The sequence below is a fragment of the Chiloscyllium punctatum genome, chromosome 2 (assembly GCF_047496795.1).
Source record: "Chiloscyllium punctatum isolate Juve2018m chromosome 2, sChiPun1.3, whole genome shotgun sequence".
Taxonomy (NCBI): domain Eukaryota; kingdom Metazoa; phylum Chordata; class Chondrichthyes; order Orectolobiformes; family Hemiscylliidae; genus Chiloscyllium; species Chiloscyllium punctatum.
This window is the reverse complement of record NC_092740.1, coordinates 61,970,580-61,992,404: the sequence shown is the minus strand read 5'-3', so window position 1 is coordinate 61,992,404 and position 21,825 is coordinate 61,970,580. Positions and strand designations below refer to the sequence as shown.

The 21,825-nt window shown below is 39.2% G+C and overlaps 1 protein-coding gene across 1 annotated transcript in view; it reads left to right on the top strand.

Annotated features, from left to right (window-relative positions):
- Positions 1 to 21,825, top strand: part of pcsk1 (proprotein convertase subtilisin/kexin type 1) — an 85,878-nt gene that overhangs the window by 52,090 nt on the left and 11,963 nt on the right. The window contains exons 11-12 of the mRNA XM_072583258.1: positions 11,400 to 11,557; positions 18,749 to 18,882. Coding sequence (XP_072439359.1) covers positions 11,400 to 11,557; positions 18,749 to 18,882 — 292 coding nt within the window. The remainder of the gene's footprint in view (positions 1 to 11,399; positions 11,558 to 18,748; positions 18,883 to 21,825) is intronic.

The window sequence follows — 21,825 nt, the reverse complement described above, 5'->3', positions numbered from 1 at the left end:
TTGTTGAAGGTTTGGATTGTAAAGTAAATTAATTTGTACTGTTTGAAACTGGTATGTGGTGAATTTGGGTCCGCAGTACAAAAAAGTGCTTGCAATTCAACAACAATCCGTAATCAATTTAATAACATCAGTGAGAAAGTCCGTAATGTTGGCTGATATGGGAATGGAAAATTATGTAGTGAGAATAGGTTTTAGCTGTTTTATTGATTAAAGGTTAAGTGATTTAACTGTACTGCATTGCTATGATGTTTGCACTCATCAATAGAGGATCTAAGAATATTAAAGTTAGCAGCAGGGTGTGCAATTCTCCTCAAGATTGCTCCTGTAATGAAAATATGGGGGGTTGCACTTCTACAATAAGTCATCTTTCTCACACTATCCTATTATTTCATGGTGCCCAAACATCTGTCAATCACAGCCTTGAATTGATGCACAGTACGCAGTCAGTGGTAGAGAATTCCAATGATTCACAATCCTCTGAGTAAAGAAATTTCCCAACATCTCAGTACTGAATAGCTGATTTTTTTAAAATTCTGAGTCTCTGACTCTTGATTCAATGCTCTAAAGTGAAGGAAAACAGCTTCACAGCATTTACTTTCTCTGGCTCTCTTAAAATTTTCTCTGTTTCTAGATTCCTAAAAATATGATTAACTCTACTCAATCTCTCATGACAAGATGACATCACAATGGAGTTTGAGTAACTATCAGTGAAGGGGAATGGTATCATTGAATAAAGCTTAACAGATGGCTGATCCAATACTAACTATTTTATCCCCTTAGAAAAAGTGAAAGTTGTGATCATTGTTTCCTCACATTCCCATTTCACAGTAAAATTCTCAGAGATGAACAGGAACCAAGTTACCTTCATTATGATTGACTGCTGCTTTTATAATACGTTCATGGGACGTGCATATTGTTAACAAGGACAGCATTTGATACCCGCCCTTAATTCTGTTAATTATTAATTAATTATATGGAGGATTCTGCCTGTAAATGTGGTAACCAACTTTTCATTTTAATGAAGCTGCTTAGGAAAGTGCTAATAACAAAAACAAAAACAATGTTCCTGTAAGATACAATCTCAAACAAACTTTGACACCAAGTGATATAAGTAGATGTTAGAGGAAAGTACTGCAGAAGCTATAAATCTGAAATAAAACCAGAAACTGCTGGAAATATTCAACAGATCAGGCAGCAGCTGTAGAGAAGAAACAAAGTTAACAGTTCAGATTGTATCCTGGCACAACAGGTTCTAAGCAAAAACAAGTGTGGGAAAAGGGGAATAGAGCAAAGCATGAAAGAGAATGTGTGGGATAGGAAGACAGGAAAGATTAAAGGCCAGATTTGTTATGGAATTGGGGATATGTCATGGGCCATTAAAAATCATGGATGGTACTATTGCAGGGCGCCTGTAATTTCTGCTGATATGTGTAAAGAGTGTAGGTTCTGTGCTCCTGATGTGGCCAATTTCATTGTGGGGGGTAGAAATCTTCCTGCCCTCAACAAGTTTTATGGAATTGAGTCAGATTCTTAAAACTTTCAGGTTCACAGCCCTCAAAGGTGTTGATTGCAGGAACCATTTGAAAAGTAACTTAAACAGCTGTTACACATGTATTCCACTCCACCTCTGTACCCAACCCAATGACCCCTCATACTCCTGGAGTGAAAACTCAAGGGCAATGTTTCCAAGGGTTAGTGCAACATGCTGGGAAATCTTCATCTACCCACATCACTGGTGAAAACCTGACCCAAGATAATGAAAAGATTGAAGGTTGCAGGCAAAAGATTAATGGTAATGGAAGGATTAAAGAAACAAAAGTTGGGTTTAGGTCTAGAAGAGAGGAGTTGGGAAAAGAAATGGCAGAACCATTATCTATAGCAACTGTCCAAAAAGAAAAGTGACAGCAGAGGGTATGATCAGGAATCATCAAAATTACAGCGGAGTATGGAGTGCTGTAAATAGTCTAATTGAGAATTGAGGTGCTGTTCCTGGGGCTCACATTGAGTTTCATTGGAACAATATCACAGACAAAGAGGTCAGAGTGGAACTGGAGAGGAAACTTAAAATGGAAGGTGACCGGAAATTGGCAGCCAAGATTGTGCACTGAACTGAGGTATTCCACAAACAAAATTGATTCAGAGGAGAAGTCATGAAAGCAGAAGGATGAGAAAATGGGATGGACACATTTAAGGACAGTGATGGAAAAGGAAAACATATCTGAACCACAAGTAGCATTTCCAGAAAAAATGTGATGGAGGTGAAGTAACTAAGATAATACAATGGTGTCTTTACTGCAAACAAGTTGGATATAAGTATAGTCAATTTAACTGGGATAGCCAGTGGGTTTATTGTGAATATGGTTTTTAACGTCTACTTCCAGAAATAGAGATGTCAATTAATGGAAAGGAAGAGTTGGAGATGGTCAAAGGAATGGTTGAAAGTCAAAACAAAATTGACTAAATTTTCCACTTTTGAAGGCAAGAACAACAAACAACCATCTGATGAAGGAGCAGTGCTCCGAAAGCTAGTGCTTCCAATCAAACCTGTTGGACTATAACCTGGTGTTGTGGGATTTTTAACTTTGTACACCTCAGTCCAACACCAGCATCTCCAAATCAGAACAAAATGATACTGAGACAGTCATCAATATATTGGATGAAGCGGGGAAAGGAATAGGGCAAAGGAAATTTCATATAAAAATGCAGCTGTAGCTTGGAGAGATACAGGTTCCCATCAGAATACCTGATATTTTGAAGGAAACAAGCTTGAAGTCAAAGCACATTGGAAACTTTCTCCAAAGATTTCCCCCTTTTCACTTCAGCACATCCCTCTGACTTTTGCTTCCAGTTTGAATACTAAATGTCTTTTGGACATTCTTCTTAACTCTGCCACTGCAGCCAACTCCAGAGTGATAGTCCCACCAAGGGTATCTTCCTTTCACTTTTCAGTATTCAGAAGGGACTTCTTCTGCTCTGACACCTCGGTCCATATCTCAGTCAATTGCATTGCCCCCTCTGCTTTCCACTGGATCTTCTCAAACTAGTTTAACTGATACAATGTCTGTCCTTTTAACTCCTCCCTCCATGACATTAAGGACCTTAACCACTCTTTCCAGGAGAAATAGTGATTTACTTGGACTTTATTTAATGAAGTACATTGCATTCACTTGTAATGTAGTTATCTCTTCTAAACTTGGGAGATGGAACATGGATTGTGTAACCATCTTGTTGAACATCTCCAGTCAGTGTGACCCTGAAATTCCAGTTGCCTGCCATTTTAATTCTCCACCCCATTTCCTCGACCTGTCTCTGTCATTGACCTTTGATGTTCAGTATAAGTTGGAGAAACAGACTATTGACTTTTGATTACACATTTTACAACTTTCTGAACCCAACTTTGAGCTCAACAATTTCAGATCTAAACCATACTTCTGGATGACAGCTGTTTCTGATAATTTTGCACTAAGCATTTTCATCTCCTCTTGACCCATCTTTTATTTTTCTATTTATGCCAAACCATCTCTTCTTGCCTTATCAGTATCATCTGTTTTGGCATTCGATCTCTTATGCCTTCTTTTCTATCAGAGATCAGAGAGTTTAACATTTAGATATTTTGGATTTTGACTTCAATTTCTGTTTCATCTGAAGCCAGGTATTAAGAAGTTGAAAGCCAAAGCTAAGCATTATTAGTACCAAATGTGGATTACTTTGTATACCATGCGCAAGTGAGTACAGAAATGTAAGGAGATAAGACAGATGATTACGTGGCAGGAAAGTTGGTGCAGGAGGGAACGTATCAAATTTCTTATGTGGAAATGCCAGAGTCAGACTGTGGTGGATAAGGTCAAAAATCGAACAACACCAGGTTATTGTCCAACAGGTTTGTTTGAAATTGTAAGTCTTTGAAGCTCAGCTCTTTCCTCAGACATGGTATGGTAAAGAGGTACAAGACACAATACTTACAAGCAAAAATTTAACAACTTTAAAACTAGCTGTCCTTGTTGAATCGTTTAGGAGGCAGACTACTGATTAAATAGCAAAATCCAGATTCCATAGTCTTTGCCCATAGATAATTAAAGAGTTAATAAAGGTACAATAGGGGACATTTGAGGTTATACAATACACTTTGGGTGTGAGGTCCTGTTTCAAATCTGTCACCAAAAGCTTGCAATTTCAAATGGCCTGTTGGACTATAACCTGGTGGCATTTGACTTTTGACTGAATTCCTGGGGCATGGATTTGGCCGTCGGTGAGGCAGCACCTGTACATGCTGAAAAAATAGTATCTAAACAGAAATGAGACTACTCTAATTAAGTGCTATTTTGCTGGTGCTGCTGAGAGGGAAAATGAGTAAATCAAAAGGAGTGAGGGAACAGGAGAGAATACTAAAGAGAAATGTCAGGGTTCACCAAACTCTGGGAGAGACTGATACCACTAAAACAGAGAACACTACACGAATAGGTAGATGAGCAGAAAGGAGAAAAAAAATGTTTTAAATGAGGGATACACTGCATGGTTGCAAATGTGTGGAATAGAGTAAATAAACTTAGTGAGTTACAGGCACAGATTCCCATGTGGTATTATGCCATGGTGATTGAATAGATCTGGCTAAAGAAAGTGTGGGATTGGGCACAAAATATTCCTGGTTACTGGATGTTCAAGAAAGTTAGAAAAGGAGGAGATTGCAGTATTGTGTAAGGAGTGTGTTGCAGTCCTGCAGAAAGAGGGTGTCTCAGAGAATTCAAGGCCAGAATTGTTTTTGTTAACAGCTGAAGTACAAGAAGGATGCAATTATGTTGCTTGGAGTAGTCCACTGATCACCAACCAATTGGAAGGAAAGAGGAAAGAATCTGCAAAGAAATAGTGAAACCTGCAAGCGTTAGTGATTAGGTATGGGGGGGGCCGGGTGGGGTGGTATAGGTTACCTACCTGAATGTAGTCTAGGATAGTTCATTTAAAGGAAAGAGAGGGGCAAGGATTTTTGGATTATGTGCAGGAGAAATGTTCATGCAACAATTAAATGGATAAAGAATAATTGCTAATCCAGAGTAAGAAGAATTAACTGGGACAGCTAACATTCAATGGACATAGGAGCTGGGTTGAATCAACTGGAACCAATGATTGGTGGGAAAAGCTGTAGCTGAATAATGAGTTACTTCCAAATAAAAAATCTTTCAGACAGTCAAAGTATAGTCCCTCAAAAGGGAAAAGTAGAGCAAACAAATTCAGAACTGATTGATTGGATGAAAGAGGAAACAACAAATAAGACAAAGAAGGAAATGTCTGCTTTGAGATTGTCGGGTAGAAAATATAATCGAGAGTCAAAGAGTGATCATGAATAAGGATGGCAGCTAAGACAAAAGGGAATGTCAAAGTTTTCAATAAGACCTTAAAAACATAACAGTGATAAAAGGAGAAATAGTCAATTTGGCACCAAAAATGAGATTTATGCATGGAAGCAGAGGGTATGACTAATGTGTCAGATAAATATTTGCATCTGTCTTTTAACAGGAAAGTACATTTTTTCTTAAGTCATACATGAGATGCGGGTGTTACTGGCTGGGTCAGCTTTTATTGTCTATTCCTGGAGAAGGTGATGGTGAGCTGTCTTCCTGATCTGCTGCAGTTCACTTGGTATAGGTAGAGCCACAATGATGTTTGGGAGGGATTTCCAGGATTTTGACTCAGTGACACTAAGGAGGTTTGGAGGGCAACTTGCAGGTGGTGCTGTTTCCACATAGCTGCTATCCTTGTCCTTCAAGATGGTATTCTTCTTGGATTTTAAAGGTGGTGTCTAAAGAAGCTTGGTAAATTTCAGCACTGCGTTTTGTAAGTCATGCACACTGTTGCTACTGTGCTTCAGGGTGGAGGGGCTAAATGTTTGTGGATATAGTGCCAATCCAGTGGATTGCCTTTTGCCTGGATGGTGTCAAGCTTGAGTAGTTTTGGAGATATACCTATCCAGACAAGTGGAAAGTATTCCATCACACTCCTTATACATAGTGTACAGCTTTAGGGAGTCAGGAAATGTGTTACTCTCTGTGGTGTTCCTAGCCTCCGACCTGCTCATGTAGCTGCAGCACTAATATGCTGAGTCCAGATCAGTTTCGAGACTGTGACAACCCCAGGATATTGACAGCACAGGATTCCAAATGGCATTGAATATCAAGGGTGAATAGACTGCTGGGACAGGAATTGGCTGGGTTGGATTTGTCCTGCTTTTGTTTACTCGACTGAGGCAATTTACTATATTGCTGGGTAGATGCCAATGTTTTAGTTATACATGAATAGCCTGGTTTATGGTTATACCACATTCTCAAGCACAAGTCTTTAGTACAACAGTTATCAGGGCTGATCACCTTTGTAGCATCCCGTGCTTCCAACCATTTCTTATGTAGAGCAAATCAAATTGGCTGAAAACTGGCAACTATGATTCTAGGGACCTCTGGTTTAGGCTGAGATTAATCATCCATTGGACAGTTTTCCCTGAAGATTATCGCAAATACTTCACTCTTATGTTTTGTACTGATGTACAGACTTTACCATCATTAAAAAAGGGGATACTTGTGAATCCTGAGAGTTGTTAATTGTCCACTACCATTCATGACTGGATGTGCAAGACTGTAGAGCTTAGACCTGATCCATTGGAGGTGGAACAGATTAGCTCTCTCTATTACTGGCTTCTTCCATTATTTGGCTTCAAGAGGTTGACACCTCACTTTAGAGTGTGCCTGCTGCTCCCTATATGCTCATCTGCACTCTCCATTGAACCAGGTTGGTCTCCTGGCTTGATGTTACCTGGGCTATTGTAACAAAGCAGGAAACATAGTCTTTAGAAGGGTTAAAAAGTGATAAGGAGGAAATATTGATAAGTTGGTATTGTATAGTTGATAAGTCACCTGGATCAGAAGGGATGCATCCATGTATGCTGAAAGAAGGGAGAATAAAAATTGCAGAAGTACTGGCAATAATCTTCCAGTCCTCTTTGACTCAGGGATGGTGCCAGAGAACTGGAAAATTCCAAACATCACACCCTTGTTGATATGCATTTCTCAGGATAAGCCTAACAATTGCAGACCCCTCAGTTTAACTTTGATAGTGGGGCAACTTATAGAAATAATAATGCTGGATTAAAATAAAAGCCACCTTGAAAAATATGATTCAACAAGAGGGAGGCAGCCTGAATTTGTTAAGGAAAATTATCTTGAACCAACTTACTGAATCTCTTTGAAGATTCAACAGCAAAGTATAATGAAGAAAATGCTGTTAATGAGATGTGCTTTAATTCCCAAAAGTTATGTTATCCAATATCAAACAGCAACTTTATGAGAAAAAAAATTGGTAAGGTTTGTAGTGGTAGTCCCAAGGCATTACTGCATTACTGGGTACCCTGGTTCTTCTAATTTCTATTCATGACCAAGATCTGGGAATGTGGAACATCGTGCATCACTGGAAATGATGTAATGGAGTAGCACATCATTGACTATAAATCACACAGTGAGGGGAAAGTTAGAACCCTCCACAAGCCTAAATCAAACCAGACTTCAACATTGGCTTGAACGCAAAGAAAACAATTATTGCCTAACATTTAGCTCTTGATATAGCTTCTTAGTATAGTATTTATGGTGTTTAGTATTAATGCATAATAAATAACATGACTATAAATTTTATGTTTGAAAATAATTATTGACTTCAACGTTTCCTTGACCCAATCTGTTTCAAACTTTAATGCTCAATGTGACATCAAACCACATGATAAAGGTAGAACAGTCACAGGATTCACTACCTGGAAAATTGTGGCAGCAGTGAAAATCAAGGAACAAAATCTGAGATTATTTGGAGAGAAGAATTTTTAAAAATCTATTTTTTCAAGAAATTGTTGATACAGCTTTAAGACCAACTAGCAGACAGCAGCCATACTGCTGTTGTGAGGGAAACATCTCTGAACAGAAAACTCCCACAGAGGAGCCATCAGAGCACTGTTAAGTGTCAAAACAAAAATTACAGCCAATCATAACTGAACAAAAAACTTTAATTTTTTTTTTAAAAACCTATTAGCAACTATGGGAAGAATTCTGAATTTGGAATCCATGTAAGGAAGCCTTTTATTATCTATACAGAGCAGATTTGATCTCTTAAGGGAAGGAACACAGAGGTATGGTTTGACTTGCTAAACTAGTCTGAGGAATGCAGTTATGTTTTCTAACAGTTAATAAATGCATGCATTATTTAATTGATGACAAAGCTAACAACAGTAAAATATGGTAATTCCTTGAATACGGGCTTAACTCATTGAAAAAGGAAAAGAAAAATCTAGCATAAAAATTGTTACTGCAATTCAAAGTATCAGAGCCCTGATGTGAAATTAGTGTTTTTAATTAGTTCAATCATTTGATTGACAACATCAAGTTTTATTCAAAAATGATGTTTTATTAATTTTATTAATAATTAAAATGTGCAAAATCAGGTAAAGTGCAAATCTAATTATGTGTCAAATCCAATGCAAATTTACAACTGAGACTGAAAAACAATTGGCTAAAATGATATCACAACGGCTTTATTTAGAGTCAAAAAACTGGTTGCTATTGTAATCTTATTGAGTTGAAGGTGTTTTGAGAAAGTTCTACCCAATGATTCTCAAGAAATCCTTCACCAATCTTGGAAAAGAAATATCTTCATTCATCTGAATGAAGACACCTGTGGTAAAGGGAAATGGAACTTTATTAGGTAAACATCATTTAAAACAGCATAATTGTGAAAAGCTTTCAATTTTAGTACTACAACATCTTTACTGCAATGATATTACTCAGCTAAGAATATCACAGACAATAAGATGAATATGAGTCCAAGCACATCAAAATACCAACAATATTCTTTCAAATCAAGAAAATAATCAACAACTTCAAATGTCAGGCTCATACAACAAGAGGTCATTTGTGACAGAATTGCCATTAGTCTCTGAGATAATTCAATCTCTGAACTTCAGTTGAGAGATGATCTAATTCTAGAATGAGCACTTCAAATAGTAATAGATACAGAGTCCAGAAAATTGTTCAAGAAGCATTGTACAGCAAAAGTTCCATTTAATTCAGAATAATCTACAGTGGGTTTATGACTTAAAGCACAATAGACCATTTAACCAGAAGAAACAGACCTTCATTTGAATACTATACCACATATGGCAACATCAACACAAAATCCTAATACAACAGTATTTTGTCACTAGTGTGGTTCTAAAACACCAGCAAAAATGGCGCTCTCCAGTCTTCTCCCAACACCTTGCTCTTGTAGCAAAAGAAGTTACTTCTTGAAGATGTGCTACAGACTAAAGGGACACAAAGCATACATACCAAGCAACAAACCTAATCATTCCAAACCCAAATTGTATGAACTAACGTCTTTGAACAAAACTTTGAGACAGGTCAGCATTGAAAGAGAATGAATTTCTTTTGAAGAAGAAAAATGATCTGTGAATGAACCAAGTCACTCTTTTTCTGGAGAATTAATATAAGAAAACGTCGTCTTCAGTTCAACCACTTTGTCTGAAACCCAAACTCACATTGTGGCATTGAACATCTTTTAAGAGAAAGGACAATTTGAAAGTTTGTGATGATACAATTCTTGTAAGCATTGTACACTATGAGGAGGACAGTGTTGAACTAAAAAGGACATTGGACAGTTTGGTGGAATGGATGGATAGTACAGAAGAAATTCAGTGTGGAGAAGTGTAAGATAGAAAGAAGATAGTGTGTGTATATAATAAAGGATACTACTACAAACAGCATGTAGGAGCAGAGAGACCTAGATAGGTATTATCATAAGTCAATAAATGTAGCTGGACAGTCACAGACAGCAATTAATAAATCATGCAGTAGCCTAGGATTTATTATTAGTTGCATAGAGTACAATAGAATGGAGATTATGCTGAATGTGCATAAGTCACGACTTAGACCTCAGCTGTCGTGTTGCATGCCATATTGTGCACTACACTTTCTGAAGGATGTGAATGTTACAGAGAATGCAGACGTGCTTTATGAGAATGGCTCCTGTGATTAGAGACTTCAGTTACAAAGATAGACTGGAGATGTTGGAACTATTTTCCTTGGAGAGGAGAAAGCTAAGAGAAGAGTTGATCAATGTTTTCAAAATCATGAGAGGTCTGCATAGAGCAGACATTGGAAAACAGTTTCCATTTGTAAAAAGGTCAAAAATGAGAGGACACAGACTAAAAATAATTTTCAAAAGAAATGAGAAAGGTAAGAATTTTTCATAAAGCAAATGGTTTAGGTCAAGAATGCACTGCCTGGAAGTGTGATGGAGACAGATTCAATTAAGAGAGAGCACTATATGATTATTGAAATAGTAAAAATATACAGGCAAAGACCATTAGGTCATTATGCACATAGAAAGATCTAGTCCAGATATGGTGTACTGAATGATCTTCTTCTGCTCCATATCAATTCTGTGATTCTGTAATTATTTACATCCAATGATCTCAGACACTATCTATGAGTACCTGTTTTTAAAAATTTGAAAATGACTTGAAAAATACTACATAAAACCATTTGCTTGATCTGTTGGTGTACAATAATCAAGTTCTTGGAATCTTCTTTTTTAAAAAGTTGCTAAATGCTTTCAAAATGTGCCTATTAGTGCCCTAGCACCTAAAAATAAAGAAGCTTCCTTTTGTAACCTTTCTTGGAAGATCTCAAATGGATATAATTAACAGAAACTTGCTAATCTGGTTTTAATCTGGGGACATAGCCAGTTTCTAGTACAATGTTTTAATTAAACTAGCATTATTGATTGCAGAAATTCAGTTTAAGTGGCAGGTAATTTGTGCTTGAAGTCCCTTCTTGCTTGGCCAATTCCAAAACAAAATTAATACATTTAGTCAAACTCCAGGTTAATATTGGAGCTGTCTGTATTGACCAAATAAGCCTATTTAAATACAGGGATCTGGAGTACTTTCACAGCTTTAAAGAATAATTCTTTTGTGTTTTAAATTCACTATTTTAATTATATAAATTGTTTGAAACCTCTTGAAAATAAAGATGTGTAAGTGATGGATATCAAATAGTTTGATAATCCTTTAACCTCTTACCATGGCTTAAAATGGTCAAATACCAGTTGTTTTGGTTCAGCTGCTGAAAAGATTAAATGTTATATCAACAGATTCTCACTGAGAGAAATTGCACTTTTATTAAAATTTGTGATGGAAAGCCTTGTTTTCTATTTCATTAACTTACATTAATACGTATTAAGTTGCATCCAATACGACGTCCTAATTCAGTTTTAGGAAATGCTTCAGGGAAAATAAATGATAGACATGCAACATGAATCATGGATCTAATCTGTTGATTATTGTCTTAAGTCAACCATTTAATACATTTCTGCAGGGCTTTGAAAGCTGGTGGAGAGGTTACTATCGAAATCCCCACCAAAGCTTGTGAAGGGCAAGACAATAATATTAAAGCTTTGGAACATGTCCAGCTGGAGGCAACAATCGAATATACCCGGAGAGGAGACCTTCACATCACTCTGATATCTCCTGCAGGTAAGTCACCTTCGTATTCTGCACAGGATGTGCATAACTGAAATGAATATTCTGAACTTGTGGTGAAGGATGAAATATGAAGAGTTTAGCTTTGCATCTGGTTTTGCATCAGGAGTGTTCAATGTTGACACAGTACGTCAGATGCTGCATTACTTCACAATGGAAATGGATTTTATCTAAGTTTAGGATTTTGTGTTCTGGAACCTTAATGCTCCCCATCCGAGTGTATTGCGGCCCTCACTATTTGTGCTCAGTAGAATGGTCTTCTCAACAGAGAGGGCTCCTTTCCTTTAAACTGTCCTGCTCTCCTCTTTGCTGGTGACTGTTTAGCTGTGCCAAGTGAAACTGTCCTGCTTACCTCCATTCTGGGGCCTGAAATCATGATCTTCCACTGAGGTTGTGGTTCTGTTCACCGAGCTGGGAATTTGTGTTGCAGACATTTCATCCCCTGTCTAGGTGACATCCTCAGTGCTTGGGAGCCTCTTGTGAAGCGCTTCTGTGATCTTTCCTCTGGCATTTGTAGTGGTTTGAATCTGCCGCTTCCGGTTGTCAGTTCCAGCTGTCAGTTGCAGTGGCCGGTATATTGGGTCCAGGTCAATGTGCTTATTGATTGATTGAATCTGTGGATGAGTGCCCTGCCTCTAGGAATTCCCTGGCTGTTCTCTGTTTGGCTTGTCCTATAATAGTAGTGTTGTCCCAGTCGAATTCATGTTGCTTGTCATCTGCATGTGTGGCTACTAAGGATAGCTGGTCATGTCGTTTCATGGCTAGTTGGTGTTCATGGATGTGGATCGTTAGCTGTCTTCCTGGTTGTCCAATGTAGTGTTTTGTGCAGTCTTTGCAATGTACACTACATTGGTTTTGCTCATGCTGGGTATTGGGTCCTTCGTTATGGTGAGTTGTTGTCTGAGAGTGTCTGTTGGTTTGTGTGCTGTTATGAGTCCTAGTGGTCTCAGTAGTCTGGCTGTCAATTCGGAAATGCTCTTGATGTATGGTAGTGTGGCTAGTCCTTTGGGTTGTGGCATGTCCTCGTTCTGTTGTCTTTCCCTGGGACAACTGAATTCAACTGGGACAACACTACTATTATAGGACAAGCCAAACTGAGAACAGCCAGGGAATTCCTAGAGGCATGGCACTCATCCACAGATTCAATCAATAAGCACATCGATCTGGACCCAATATACCGACCACTGCAGCGGACAGCTGGAATTGACAACCAGAAGCGGCAAATTCAAACCACTACAAATGCCAGAGGAAACATCACAGAAGCGCTTCACAGGAGGCTCCCAAGCACTGAGGATGTCACTAGACAGGGGATGAAATGTCTGCAAGACAAATTCCCAGCTCGGTGAACAGAACCACAACAACGAGCACCCGAGCTACAAATCTTCTCACAAACTTTGAACTTCCTCTGAGGGCCTATAGCAGTACTACCTGTGACCATTGCTTCCTGCAAGTACTCAGAACAGCTTTCAGAGATGGTCATCTGCCTTGAACAGCCTGGGATCCCTGCTGCTGACTATCTAGATGCTTGATTCATTTCCAATTGTGTTGAGGCCATTGGGAATGAAGATGGTAGTGTTGCCATTAGCTCAGCAGCCAGTGGACCATCAAATCCCCTTCATCAACTCTGCTTCTTCCACAACTATGGGCAGACCCACAGGGCATCTGTAGCTATTTCTTTATTAGAGGTATTCATTATCTCAATGACCAGTGAGCCTTTCTTGCTCATGGTTCAATGGCTCTATTCCAATAACTTGGAGAATTAATTTTTATGCTGATGATCAGGAAACTGGATCCAGAACTATCCCCAGAGTCACTGGAGATTCATTCCCTACCCAATTAAGTGTGGATGGTATCCCAAGAAGCTGTAAAGAAAATCAGATGGCTTCCAGATTTAGAATAACATTTGATTGCAGTAAAAAATAATCATGTAGGCACTTTGTTACAATATGGGGTAAACTCTCCTGTTTAGTTTAAACCAGCAACACGGTTATCCCATGCAGTAATCTGCAAAAATTGAAGAGGCCGTGAACTATTTAAAGTAAAAATTAACAACTTTATTTCTTTAAGTATAACAGACAATAATTAACTCTCAGCTATTTACAACTCCTTCCTCTAACCTCTCTTTTATTTTCCCTTCTATGATACTAGTCCAATAAAACCCCCAATTAAGGTTTACTAAAAATTCAAATTTCAAGACCAGCCAGCGGTCGAAGCTTCTCTTTATCTTCCTCTGTAGAGTTGCTTTCCAGGTCTGTGTTGATGTTTTTTTGAGCAAACTCCTTCTCTAGACAGGTACCTCTCAGAGTTCTGACTAGCATCCTATATCTGTTGGTCTTTTGGCAGTTAGAATTAGAATTAGAATCCCTACAATGTGGAAACAGGCCCCTCTGCCCAATAACTTCATACCGACTGTGGGAGAAAATATAGGTCCCGGCCTCTCCATGACATAACCACAAAACAGACAACACAACATGTCTGCACTTAGGCACTAAGCCTACCCACAATGCCACAAATTGGCCAAATCAGCCACCCCAGACATCAAACGTACCTCAGGACATGACTCATCCAGCCCCAGACCAAGAGAATGTAGTTCTTCAGATTAACTGATAATGAGCCTCCCAGTCCATGATAGCCCAGCATCTCTGATCTCTTTAGAGCACAGCTGCTCCCACTAGGAGGCAAACCTTCACAAAGGGTACCCAGACAAGGAGGCACTAAAAGGTACTTCGCTTACCCCCTCAACAATATGAACACATTGATACCAGGATGAAACTCATTAACACTGACTCCAGCCAAGGATCAGAATCTCCTGAGTCAATTAAGAAACTTATTGTCAAACACCGGATTTATTTCAATGAATGAACTTATTTCTCTTTGAGGTACAACTCACACCATTGTCTCATAACTCATATTGTTGTAAGGGTATAATACTCCACCATATTCTGTTTGGGGAAGAAGTTGTGGTTCCTTCTGAACAGCCTGTCAGTGACTGTTTCAGTGGGGGTTAAGTCTCTTGCACAATATATCACTGTTTGTTAATAAATCCTTGTCAGCTCTCAGTCCAATCTGCGTGTTCTTGATCTCTGATTAATCGGGCTAAATTTCCCACCACGCACCCTCTGAAGAATATCCCACCCAAACCCATTCCCTATTATTCTACATTTACCCATGACTAATGCACCTAAACTACACATCCCTGAACATTATGGGCAATTTAGCATGGCCAGTTCACCTGATATGCACATATTTTGATCGAGGGAGGAAACTGGAGCACCCAGAGGAAACCCACACAGACACAGGGAAAGTGTAAAAATTCCACACAGACAGTCACCCGAGGCCAGAATCGAACCCGGGTGCTGTGAGGCAGCAGTGCTAACCACTGAGCCACCGTGTCTCCCCAACTGTTCATTTTTTTCTGTTGGCTTTTAATATTGTCAATATACTAAATTCAAACTTGATTGGAGTTTGGTTTTTTAGGGGGTATAATTTAAACTGATTGGCCTAATTCAAATTTGTTTTTGTCTCCATGCAACCAGCTACCCTAGCTGCTGGACCACATGTTAACATTATATCTGTTTCAGATCACTTGGATGCTGTCAGGTAGTTCTGCTAGCTTTTAACTCTCTTAATGATACAGTATACCCTCATCTTCATAACAACTTCAACTTGACTGTCTAATTGCACAAGGAATCTGGCACCCAACTGGAAAGTCCCAGTGAGTCGCTATTATTTACCTTTAACAAAGCTTCTAATCAGCCAAATGTACCACCCTCTGTGTGAAAAAGTTGCCCCATAGGTCTCTTTTATATCTTTCCCCACGCACCTCATGGAAGCAGATGAGTTAATTGAAAAGGCAAAGGTGTAGAAAATGGAGTATAAATGTACAAAAATGTGAAAATATCAGAAATTTTGGCAGAAATAAAATTATCCAGCTTATATAGCATTATCTAAATGGTGAGGGATTGCTGAGCTCTGCGATGCAGAGGGATCTGGATGTGATAGAATCCTAGAGTCATAGAGATGTACAGCATGGAAACAGACCATGCGGTCCAACCCGTCCATGCCGACCGATAACCCACCCAATCTAGTCCCACTTGCCAGCACCCAGCCCATATCCCTCCAAACCCTTCCTATTCATATACCCATCCAAATGCCTCTTAAATGTTGCAGTTGTACCAGCCTCCACCATGTCCTCTGGCAGCTCATTCCATACATGTACCACCCTCTGTGTGAAAAAGTTGCCCCATAGGTCTCTTTTATATCTTTCCCCACGCACCCTAAACCTATGCCCTCTAGTTTTGGACTCCCTGACCCCATGAAAAAGACTTTGCCTATTTACCCTATCCGTGCCCCTCATAATTTTGTGAACCTCTATAAGGTCACCCCTCAGCCTCCGATGCTCCAGGGAAAACAGCCCCAGCCTGTTCAGTCTCTCCCTGTAGCTCAAACCCTCCTGGCAACATTCTTGTAAATCTTTTCTCAACCCTTTCAAGTTTCACAACATCTTTCTGATAGGAAGGAGACCAGAATTGCACACAATATTCCAACATTGGCCTAACCAATGTCCTGTACAGCCGCAACATGACCTCTCAACTCCTGTACACAATACTCTGACCAATAAAAGAAAACAAACCAAACACCTTCTTCACTATCCCATCTACCTGCAACTCCACTTTCAAGGAGCTATAAACCTGCACTCCAAAGGTCTCTTTGTTCAGCAACACTCCCTAGGACCTTACCATTAAGTGTATAAGTCCTGCTAAGATTTGCTTTCCCAAAATGCAGCACCTCGCATTTAGATGAATTAAACTCCATCTGCCACTTCTCAGCCCATTGGCCCATCTGGACAAGATCCTGTTGTAATCTGAGGTAACCCTCTTTGCTGTCCACTACACCTCCAATTTTGGTGTCATCTGCAAACTCACTAACTGTATGTCTTATGCTCGCATCCAAAACATTTATGTAAAGGACAAAATGTAGAGGGCCCAGCACCGATCCTTGTGGCACTCCACTGGTCACAGGCCTCCAGTCTGAAAAACAACCCTCTGCCTTCTACCTTTGAGCCAGTTCTGTATCCAAATGGCTAGTTCTCCCTTTATTCCATGAGATCTAACCTTGCTAATGCGTCTCCCATGGGGAACCTTGTCGAACGCCTTACTGAAGTCCATATCGATCACATCTACTGCTCTGCCCTCATCAATCTTCTTTGTTACTTCTTCAAAAAACTCAATCAAGTTTGTGAGATACGATTTCCCAAGCACAAAGCCATGTTGACTATCCCTAATCAGTCCTTGCCTTTCCAAATACATGTACATCCTGTCCCTCAGGATTCCCTCCAACAACTTGCCCAGCACAGAGGTCAGGCTCATCAGTCTATAGTTCCCTGGCTTGTCCTTACCACCCTTCTTAAACAGTGGCACCACATTTGCCAACCTCCAGTCTTGGCACCTCACCTGTGACTATGACACAAATATTCTCAGCAAGAGGCCCAGCAATCGCTTCTCTAGCTTCTAGGGTACACCTGATCAGGTCCTGGGGATTTATCCACCTTTACGCGTTTCAAGACATTCAGCACTTCCTCCTCTGTAATCTGGATATTTTGCAAGATGTCACCATCTATTTCCCTACAGTCTATATCTTCCATGTCATTATACATGAACAGCAAAGTCTAGTTTCCAGGTGCAGTAAGTAAGTAAGAAAGTGAATGAAATGTTATCATTTACTATGAGGGGAATTAGATACTCTCACTAGAGAAGTGGACTGGAAATCAGTCCCCTCTATTTCCGCTGTTGTCACAAAAGTTCACGATTTAAAGTAACAAAACTCCCCAATTTATTTGATTTTCAAACTCAGCTGACTAGAAAGTACAGACCAGATTTCTATACTGAACAGGAATTACATTTTATTGCCAGTAATTGGATTCTAGCTAGAGATATACAGGTTAAAACTGTCAGCATATAACACTACTAATTAAAACTCTAACCCCTTACACATATAGACAGACAAACAGACAGGGAAACATAGGTTTTAGGTGAAGGAAATCTGGAAGCATGTTCAGTGACTTCTATTCAAGGATTTCTAAGATGATTCTCATATTTTATACCCTGGTCACTTTTCAATCATCTTTCTCCAGATGCTGGTTCACTTATAAAACAATCCTGACTTAATCGTTCAAAGTCACCGCTTACACCAATTGCTGAAAGAGAGATGAACTGGTTTCCTTCAAGTTTAAAATGGGTTTGGACAGCAGAGAACAGCTTTTGTGCTGATGGAGATCATATCACTCTTCTCTCCCTTGTTCCCAACCATATGTTGTTTAGTTAATTAAGAATCAATCATATGGTTACTGGAGGCAAAAGGCTTTTGTCATTAACAACTGGTCACTGGTCTAAGAATCAATCAACTTCATGTTGCCACCCATCTGTATACAGAGCTCCTCAGCTCTTTTCAAAACATGCAGCAATTCTTAAAAATGTTTGGTTTAAAACAAGTCATTCTTATTTCAGACCATAATTTCTTCTAAAGAAAGCACACAAATGAATAATCACAATCTTTACATACATATTAAAGTACTGGAAGTTATGTTTTAGTTATACCGGACACAAGTGAGACCATATCTGGTGTGCTCTGTACATTATTGGTCTCCTTATTTAAGGAAATATGAACAATTGTTGGTGACCAGAGGAGGTTTACTGGACTCATAATTGGAATGAGTGGGTGTCCTTTGAGAAACGGTTGAACAGTCAAGGTTTACAAAGAGTTTAGAAGACTCAGAGGGAACTTGAGTGAAACGTGAAGGATCCCAAGTGGTCTTGACAAAGTTAGCTGTGGAAGGGATGTTGTTTCTTTGTAGAGAATCTAAAAGTCAGTATCACTATTTCAAAAGAAGCAGTTGCCCATTTAAAACAGAGAAAAGGTGAAATCTCTTCCTCAAAAGGGGCTGGAAGTAGAAAATTTGAATTGGAGCTGGATAGATTCTTGATGAGGCAGGGAAAGAGGAACGTGGAGCTGAGATTCCTATGTGGCTTTGCCAAGCCCTAAAACACATTACCAAAATGGCTATGCTGCAAGATACTGATCAGTTTCATGAATTTGTAACTCAGCTGCCTCTGTTCCCAATTTGGCAGGACCCAAAACTTCAGCCCAGAGAGAGTCTGTAACAGTAGCCTGTTTTGTTGACCACAGGAACCAACACTGTGCTCTTAGCGGAGCGTGAAAGGGACTCATCACCAAATGGTTTTAAGAACTGGGCCTTTATGTCAGTGCATACCTGGGGAGAGGATCCAGTGGGTACATGGCTGTTAAGGATTACTGATGTGGTAAGTGTTGCTGATTGTTGCTGTGACTTGTATTGTAGAACACTGAACATATCCACAGATTTTGATAATAGTAATCAGAGGGATTAGAAGTAAATAAATAATGTTTAAAAAGTACAAATACTTTACTATAATTGCAGATATGTCATAAAATCACTTATGATCTGGTGCTTCGTTAAGTTGAGTGAAATCAACAACAGATAAATGGACAATATAAGACATCTCATTTGAATGATTCTTTAAATGCTGAATGCACTGGAAATTTCATTGTATTCTATTGTAAATGATTTTTTGATAATCTTACAGTAATTGTGTCATAGAGGTATATGGTATTTTTCAGGATATAATATTAAATGGTAAGAAATCCTAAGATCAATATATATCATACTAAATAATAGGTAAGACTAGATTAGATTAGATGACTTACAGTGTGGAAACAGGTCCTTCGGCCCAACAAGTCCACACCGACCCGCCAAAGAGCAACCCACCCAGACCCATTCCCCTACATCTACCACTATGGACAATTTAGCATGGCCAATTCACCTAACCTGCACATTTTTGGACTGTGGGAGGAAACCGGAGCACCCGGAGGAAACCCATGCAGACACGGGGAGAATGTGCAAACTCCACACAGACAGTTGCCGGAGGTGGGAATTGAACAGTCTTTGGCACTGTGAGGCAGCAGTGCTAACCACTGTAACGAAGAAGTAATTTTCTAATTTCACAATCTGAACAAGAAAGCTTAATCTTTGAAAGTATACTTAAGAGAGTTCAGAGCACACTGCATCTGTATTTTTAAAAATAGCTTGAGAATCATATATGGACCTGAATTTTCAGTCTGTATTGTTAAAGGATAAGGTTCCAAATGAGGATAAAGAACAATTTTCTGACTTTTCCAAGGTAAAACATGAGCAATCATGTAATTCCTGTAATTTGGTCTTATTATTATCAAAGCTTATAATATTATCACAAAATGACCTCTTACACTTCACTGTCTGTATTTATTTATGTAATTAATTGTTCTTGAGTTATGAATATTGTTGGCCCGGTGAGCATTTATTGTCTTGACCAATTCTTTTGGGGTTCTTGCAGCCTTTCATTTTAAATTACAGCAAGTGAGTGAAACAGCAACATGGGAATTCATCCTGAATAAAAAGGCTGTACTATATTTCATTTACAATGCCAAATGGGTGTTAAGTATTTATAAATTCATATTACATGAACAAAACCCAATTTATTTGTCATTCTTATTTCATTAACATTTTCTGACTGCAGTGTTCCATAACAAATTGTCAGCAACATGCCTATAGCCCTTGCTGATTGCAGTTCCATTTCCTTGTCCTACAGTTTATTTCACTTAGCTTATATATAGTTTGTTGGAGATATGTAAGAGCAAATGTACAATAGTAAAGTTAATTTTCTGTACTCTCTTATGGGGAAATGATTGTTCTCTATACAAAGTATTACACAGATACCCAGCTGAGACTGGTGCCCTGATTTTCATTTCTTGGGAGCTCAGAGATGGGACGTCTCCGAGGTCCACAGATCAAACACAGGAAAACTGGCAAAGAAAGTTAGCTTTTTGATCTGGGGTGATGGGGCTCCTTGGGAGGTAAGCCAGGCAAATCAAAGTAATAGAGGCTACTATCCTTGGATATGTGCCACCACACTGCTAAAGTTTGGAACAAACTTCCAATAGAATCCACTGAGTCCTAAGAATCGAAGCACCTCTTTCTTCGAGGTTGGTCATGGAGGTTACTCGAGAGCCTTTGTCTTTGTGTTCCTTGGGGTCAACCTTCCATGACCGATGGTATGTCCCAAGAATATCACCTCTGCTTTTGTGAATTCCATTTTATTTAAGTTTATCACCAGTTTGGTTCTCGTAGTCAATCAAAGAGCTCTGCCAATTGTACTATGTGATCTTTCCAGGACTTAATAAAGATCATTCATCATCCAAATAGACTGCCCAGTTTGTTAACACAGCCACAACTCTACTCATGAGTCTTTGGAATGTGGCAGGCACATTCATCATTCCAAAGGGCATCACTTTAAACCGATATAGTCCATTTGGGGTTACAAACTCAGAAATTTCTTTCACCAACTCTGATAAAGGTATCTGCGAATAACCACGTATTAGGTCCAAGTTGGTGATGTAACTGGCTTGCTCGAGTTTCTTGATACAGTCCTCCAATCTAGGAATTGGATATGAATCAGATTTCATAACAACGTTGACCTTCCGATAATCCACGCAGAATCGTTGAGTCCAGTCCGGTTTGGGAACGAAGATGATCGGTGAACTCCACTCACTCTGGCTTGATTCGATGATGTTCTCATCGAGCATGGCCTCCACCTCCATCTGGACCTGTCTGGCTTTGAAAGGATTAAGCCGATTGGGGTGTTGTTATATTGGAGCAGTATTCCCCACGTCTGCTTCATGTGCAATAGCATTAGTCCTCCCCATCTAATTCTTAAATATGTCCTTATACTGTAGTAACAAATCTTTCAACTGTGTTCAATGCTCCTTAGACAGATAGCTTACTAACCTATCCCACTCCTCAAGGATTTCTTCATTTTTAAAAATCTATTTTGAAGCACATCAAAATCCATTTCATCTGGATTTGATTCCTCACTCTGAGGGGCAGTAACTAACACTGTTTCTCCACTTCTTCCTCTCTAGTGTAAAATGGTTTCAATATGTTCAAATGACATACCTTTTTTTTCTATCTGGCACCTTTTACTAGATAGTTCACCTGACTCAACTTTTTCTCAACTTAATAGGGACTACTAACCTTGGCTTTGAAGGGATCTCCTATCACTGGTAACAGTGCTATCACCTTATCCCCTTGGGAAAACGTCCAAGTCTCAGAGATTTTATCTGCAATCTGCTTCATTCTACACTGTGTGCCCTCTTTAGGTGCTGTTTAGCTAACTCACCTACTCTATTTA